General features: G+C 41.1%; 1 protein-coding gene across 1 annotated transcript; it reads right to left on the reverse strand.

Moving 5' to 3' along the window:
* Nucleotides 1-1,462: 1,462 nt before the first annotated feature.
* Nucleotides 1,463-3,872, reverse strand: LOC310733058 (general transcription factor II-I repeat domain-containing protein 2B-like). Its single transcript, XM_083553924.1, has 2 exons — nucleotides 2,219-3,872; nucleotides 1,463-2,092 (listed from the first exon to the last, which is right to left on the reverse strand). Exons 1-2 carry the CDS (start codon nucleotides 2,953-2,955, stop codon nucleotides 2,086-2,088), a joined length of 744 nt encoding a protein of 247 aa, XP_083410050.1. The 5' UTR covers nucleotides 2,956-3,872; the 3' UTR covers nucleotides 1,463-2,085.
* Nucleotides 3,873-7,318: the final 3,446 nt, after the last annotated feature.

The following is a 7,318-nucleotide window of genomic DNA, read 5'->3' on the forward strand; positions in this document are numbered from 1 at the left end:
CAGCTGAAATGCCCGTCCTAACTTTAAATGTTAACAGTTCCTGATAAAAATGGACTACAATTTAAATATCTCTAAAAAGAAGACACTTTGAGCTTTACTGTCCATTATTCACAGTTGATATTGCTAAAAAAAATTGTTATAGATGATTAAGTACTGTAAAAAAAAAAAAATAATTACATTTTTTTAAATACATGAAATCAGTCCTGGAGCAATCCAGAAAAGTAATGGGTTAAAAGCCATATGTCTCGTGAGTTTATAATTAAAATGTAATAAAGATATCATTAAAAATGAGATTCCTACAAACATTTATCTGAGACTATGTCTGGTTCGCCCCTCCCCGCCCTGTGAATTTTAGGATTCACAGCTGAAAACACGTACCTAAATTTCAATGTTCACAGTTCCTGATAAAAATGTGCTACATACACAATTTATATATCTTTAGAAAGAAGACACTTTGAGCTTTACTGTCAAACATCAAAGTTGATATTGCTCAAAAAGATATTAAGTTATAGATGATGAAATCCCATAGATATACGTTTCCTGCAGTGAACATTATTTTTATTTCATATATAAATACATGAAATCAGTCCTGGAGCAATCCAGAACAGCACTGGCTTGAAAGTCACATGTCTCATGAGTTTATATTTCAAATTTTATGAAGATTGTCAAAACAAATGAGATTCCTACAAACATTTATCTGAGACTGTGTCTGAGCCTTTTCTTCCTCCCCCTGTTTGAGAGACACCTGCTAAACTCAGGTGATCATTTATACTTTATTCATACAGTCTGCATATTAATGACCTGTTGACCATTAAAGCCTTTTATTCTACATGTTTGGGGATATAGATGTTGATTTGGCATTCATATTGATGGCCAGGTAGCCAGACGAGCTATTGTTTTACAGCCATGGCCATTCATATTGATGTCTGGCCATTCCAATCTCAACAACACACACACACACACACACACACACACACACACAAACAGGCAATAAAACCAATAAAATTGTATAAAACTATAAAGGGAGATTTATTGTAACTTACAGATGTAGATCTCCAAGTCTCTGTTGTTGCTCCGCCCCCAAAAATATTTTCCACATCGCTGCTTTTTTTTGCAAATCTCAGATAAAACCAACTTTTTTAATTGTTCATTTTTTTGTTGGTGTTGACCTGAGAGCTGCATCACTTCCTGGTTCGTCACTTTTTGACACACGTGAGGAATAAAATCCTCCCATATATCGTTAGAATCCTGCACTTATTGGCTACATTGTCCATCAGTCATTTAGTTTCCATAATGCTACTGGCTGGAAATAAAAGGTTTGAAATGAGAGGCTGCACATAAAAAAACATATCGACACCTGCAGAGAGAGAGAGAGAGAGAGAGAGAGACTCCACCCAAGATTTATACTCTTTTACTTTTTTATTATAATTTTTTATTTTTTTGTGTTCTCAACCGTTTTGTTCCACTATATCAGGGGTGTCAAACTCATTTTCACCGAGGGCCACATCAGCATAATGGCTGTCCTCAAAGGGCCAGATGTTACTTATAAATGTAACTAAATGTAATCGAATGTAATGTAAAATAAATGTAACTACTCCTTAATGTTAAATAACTCATTATTTATTATAACTTATTCAAGTGACAATTACAGTTGCATAGAAAACATATGTTTGCTTGTTGCTCTAACATAAATCCTTTTAAATTTTGTCAGCTTATGAAAACCCACATAACTCCATTAATGAAGGATCAAACTGTCCAAGTGAATAAAGAAAAATAACATAAAACTGAGCTGCAAAGAACATGTATGACACATGTAGCATTTTACATAAAAAGGCTGCACACAGCCTTGCATCCAACTGATGGTTTGATGACAACAATTTGTCTGCATACACACATAAGACCTGCAAACATTAAATAATTACAACAGCAGCTACACATAAATAATATGTAATCAACTAAAAATACCAAAATAAAGGTTGACTCAGTTCACAACTATATTGGTCAAGTTTTTCGGTCAGTCTTTGATGAGGAGATGCTGCCTGTCCTTGAACACACCAAGTGGATTCTCTCTCTACTATCGATTGATCATGTTCTGAAAATGATAAACACAAAACAAAATGCAAGCACAATTATTAAATTGCACACAGTTTAACTGTTCTTCTTCTTGGTTGAATTACATTTTATTATATTTTAATTAAGTTTTTTAAAAAATGCTTACCTGTGTGTTTTCTGACCAGATGTCTGACACCGTTTTCCCGTTGCCAGTGTGTCAATGTCTGGTTTTAGGTCCTGTGCTGAGGCAATGCGTAGAACAGCATGGAGGTTGTCATCCGTGAGGCGTGATCTGTGCTTGTTTTTGTTCAGATTCATTATGGAAAAAAAGTGTTCGCACAGATAGGTGCTTCCAAACATGGACAGAACACGGGCAGCATGAAGTCGAAGCTGTGGCATCAAACCAAGGGGCAGCAGACGGTAAAAGTCCTGGATTGCAGCATCCTGGAACTTTGCTCTCAGGCCACTGTGGCTTTGAAGCTCAATTAGCTCCATCTGAAGGTGTTGGGGTGCAGTGCAGACATCGGTGGTGAAAGGATTGGCAAAGATGTCAAAGCCAGACTGTTGTGCTCTGAAGTCAGAGAAGCGCCGATCAAACTCAGTCTTTAACCAGCTCAGTTTGGTAGCCAACTGAGCACATGAAAAAGTCTCGGGAAATGAGGCTGACATGCTTTGACAAACAGGAAAGTGGAGAAGATTGTCCTGTTTCACTTGCCACATCCATAAGTCCAATTTACGCTGGAAAGCCGTGATCGTGTCGGACATCTGCGTGATGACTTGTTTGCGTCCCTGCAGCTTCTGATTCAGCTGGGCGAGATGGTCGGTTATGTCACACAACACAGCAAAGTCACACATCCACTTTGGATCTGATAGTTCAGACATGAGTTTTCCTTTACTCTGCATAAAAAGAGCAATGTCTTCCCTGAGCTCGAAAAAATCGCTTGAGGACTTTGCTCCTACTCAGCCACCGCACTTCTGTATGGTACAGCACATCCCCGTGTTCCGAACCCATCTCCAGCAAAAACTGCTGGAACTGACGGTGATTCAGGCCACGCACCCGAATGAAGTTCACTGTTTTCATGACTGTGGTCACAATGTCCTCCATCCCCAGCACCTTCCCACACAAAGCTTCTTGATGGATAATGCAATGATACGTTATCAGAGGCGTGTGATGGTTCATTTTTTGCATTTTCCCCTTCATTAGTCCAACCAAGCCCACTTTTCCTCCACACATTGCCGGTGCACCGTCTGTAGGTAATCCTACCAAGTTTTCCCACTGCAATGCATTTTTACTTACGGACTTCTCCACCGCATCAAAAATGTCCTGTCCCGTCGTGGTCCCATGCATTGCAGCCACATCCAACAGCTCCTCAGTGATAGAGAGGTCCGACTTTACGCCTCTAATAAAAATTGATAAATGCGCTGTGTCCGTGTTATCTGTGCTTTCATCAACAGCTAATGAAAAAGCTGTGTAGCTGCGTGTCTCCTCGGCCAGCTGTGTTGTAAGATTTTCTGCTAGGTCCTTCACTCGGTTGGCGATGGTGTTTCTTGATAAACTGACATTTTTAAAAGTCTGTAACTGGTCGGGACACACCTGCTCACAGACCTTCAGCATGCACTGCTTCAAAAACGCTCCCTCTGAAAAAGACTTGGAAGCGTGGGCGATTTCTTCAGCCACAATGAAGCTAGCTTTCACCGCGGCCTCGTTTTTGGCTGTGGATTTCATGAACAAACTCTGCTGCGACCGCAGTTTGCCTTTTAATTCTTGGGCAATTTGTTGCTTTTCTTAAAGGCTAGCTTTAGCGTACTTAGCTCCGTGTTTGGTGTCAAAATGTCGACGCAAATTGTACTCTTTGACAACCGACACCGCCTCGTAACACAAAAGACATACCGGTCTTTCTCCTTGAAGCACAAACCAGTATTCGCCTTCCCATCTTTCTTGAAACAGTCTTCCGTCTGCATCAACTTTTCTCTTTCTGGACATTTTGGGATCATTATTTATATCTCAATTTCACTCGTTGGCATGGACACTGCCGCGGCTAGCGTAGTCGAAAGGCGTTGTGGGGAAATGTAGTTTTTGATCAAAGCACGCTCTTAATTTATTTTTTGCTATTTATTTTTAGACACTCAAAACTTTTAAGCTCTCGGGGGCCACATAAAATGACATGGCGGGCCACATCTGGCCCGCAGGCCTTGAGTTTGACACATGTGCACTATATTCTACCAGCCATATTTGTGTTTTACCACCAAGTTGTCATTTTTTTATGTGAAACTTATTCGAAAATATTTAAACACAAACACCAGCCGAAGTTCTGTGACATAAACAAATGAATAAACATCTAAATAACAACATTATTGTTTGTTTGGAGCAGAAATGCTTGACCGCATGTTGTTCACTGGACCCTTATCTTTCCTAATAAACCGGGATTCGCAGCAGTGGATGTGTTTGTGACTCGTTATTACAATAATTATGTAAGTAGTGTGGGGTTTTTTTTATGCATGTTGTTGTTGTGTACTGCTCACACACATTCAGTAAATACATTCGTTATACGTTTTCCATTGAAAAAAACGTGGTCTGAAATCGCTGCTTGAGACTTAGAGCTTTAGAATGATGTATAGTGAGTCATGGTTACTCTTCGCCCTATTTATTTAATCTATTGCTAAACATTAACACCTGAGAACAATTGGCTATTAGTTGCGCTCACGCAACCCAGAAGCCTAAGAGGTTAATGGTGTGGATGGAAAGAGAAATAGAGTAGGGGTGAGTTTAGTAAGAGTGTAGTGGAGGTGAAGAGAGTTTCTGATAGGGTGATGAACATGAAGCTGGACGTTAAATGCCATCAGTGTTTATGCTCCACAAGGGGGTTGAGGAGAAATGTGGTGATAAAAAATAAATGTTTTTTATAAGTAAGTTTGTCCCTGATGAACAAGTCGGTGGCGACTGTGGCAAGGAAAAACTCCCCGAGATGGCATAAAGAAGAAACATTAAAAGGAACCAGATTTAACAGGGAACCCATCCTCATCTGGGTTGCACCGAATGTCCATTTATTGCAGATATACGATGTTGAGGTGCAGTGATGGTGATCAGAAGCAAACTGTAGTCCTGAGTCAGTGTAGCAGACTGTTGACATTAACTACAGTCCAAATCCATCCTCAAAGCTCCCATTCTTATTTTGAAATTCCATTGAACCACCCAAGGCATTCAAGGAGAAACTGTCCCCAGCCACAAAGAGTGGCCTCCAATCGAAGAGAACACTATCCAGAGGCAGGCCTGGATGAAGTGGGAAAACCCATGGAGGGGAGAGGGGCAGGAAAAGTGGTCACTGGAATCTCAGGAGCATGTTGAACTCAACTGAGAGAGAGAGAGAGAGAGAGAGAGAGAGAGAGAGAGAGAGAGAGAGAGAGAGAGAGAAAGAGAGAGAGAGAGAGAGAGAGAGAAGAGGGTGACAGGAAGAGAAGGATATGGATTATTAAGTGTCCCTATTGTTGTATGAAAGTTAATGTCACTGTGCAGTTTGGATTCCGGCAAGACTCGCTATAGCAGCATAACTAAAAGGGAGAAGCAGAAGGAAACACAGACATGAGGATCTCTGGGATAAGAGACGACCCACCACACCACCATCAACAAACCTGAGTAAACGTGTGAGAGTGAGGAGACGACAGCATCCAAATATCCCAGTTCACCAAACACTCCATATCCATGATCCCTCCAGATCTGCTCCTTTACCTAAAAAAATATCTACTGATAAATGACTTGACTAAATAAATATGTGTTCAGCCTCGACTTGAACACTGAGACTGTGTCTGAGTTCCGAACACTGATTGGAAGGTTGTTCCATAACTGTGGGGTTTATAAGAGAAACATCTGCCCCCTGCTGTAGTCTTCATTATTTGAGGTACCAACAAATAGCCTGCACCTTTTGATCTCTCTTTTCTTATTAAATATCTTTTTAACCAACTGTCTGTCTGTCTCTCACAGAACAGCCTTCATAATCCTATCCAGTCTGGGTTCAAAATGAGACATTCCACAGAGATGGCCCTTTTGGCTGTTTCTGAGAAACTGCATGCTGCTAGATCAGCCAAGCTGTCATCTGTTCTTATCTTCCTGGACCTTTCAGCAGCATTCGACAAAGTCAACCACAAGACTCTCTTGTCTAGTCTCAAGAGCCTCAGTATCCGCGGAACAGCATGGGAATGGTTTGGAAGGAACATTGGAAGGTCGCTCATACCAGGTAACATGGAGAGATCCACATCTGTCCTGTGCAGACTCAACACTAGTGTCCCACAAGGCTCGGTACTTGGTCCCCTCCTTTTCTCCCTCTATACCCACTCCATTGGTGAAATCATTTCCTCACATGGGTTTTCTTACCACTGCTATGCAGATGACACTTAACTAATCTTTTCTTTCCCTCTATCAGATAGCACAGCTTCCTCTCGGATCTTGGCATGCTTGACAGACATACTGCATCTTCATGGGTGAGTGCTCATCAACTAAAACTTAACCCCACTAAAACAGAACTGCTGGTCATCCCAGGTGATTAATCTCCAGGTCAAGATCTCAGAATAAATCTTCATGACTCTCTGCTCTCTCCTTCAGCCACTGCTCATAACCTCTGGGTAACTATGAAAAATGAACTGTCCTTCTTCTCACATTTCGCTAATGTGACTCGTTCCTGTCGATTTCTTCTCTACAACATCCGAAGGATTCCACCATTTTTCTCCACACAGGCTTCCCTGGTGTTTGTTCAGTCTCTTGTCATTTCAAGACTTGACTACTGCAACTCTTTACTGGCAGGTCTTCCCCTGAACGCTATTCATCCACTGCAAATGATCCAAAACGGCTTGTGTTTAATCAGCCCAAGTTCTCCCACACCACCCCACTGCTGCTCCCTTCACTGGCTTCCAGTAGCTGCACGTATCAGATTCAAAACACTGATGTTTGCTTACAAGGCCAAAAATGGACCAGCGTCATCTTACCTCAGTGACCTCATCACATCTCGCACTGCACCACGCTGTCTGAGATCCTCCAGCACTGCTCTACTGGTACCACCTTCTCTCAAAATGAGAGGTAAGTACACTTCAAGGCTCTTCTCTGTTCTGGCACCGAGGTGGTGGAATGAACTTCCCCTAGATGTTTGTACATCCTGAAACACTTAAATTAGTTGCTTTGCAGAATTCAAGAGTTATATTTATATTAAGTTTGTAATCTTGCGTATCAGTGTAAATGTATTTATTACTAGAGACTCAAAGCACTTTTGTATGTTGC

The sequence above is a fragment of the Silurus aristotelis genome (genome assembly GCF_946808225.1).
Source record: "Silurus aristotelis genome assembly, chromosome: 1".
NCBI classification, from domain to species: domain Eukaryota; kingdom Metazoa; phylum Chordata; class Actinopteri; order Siluriformes; family Siluridae; genus Silurus; species Silurus aristotelis.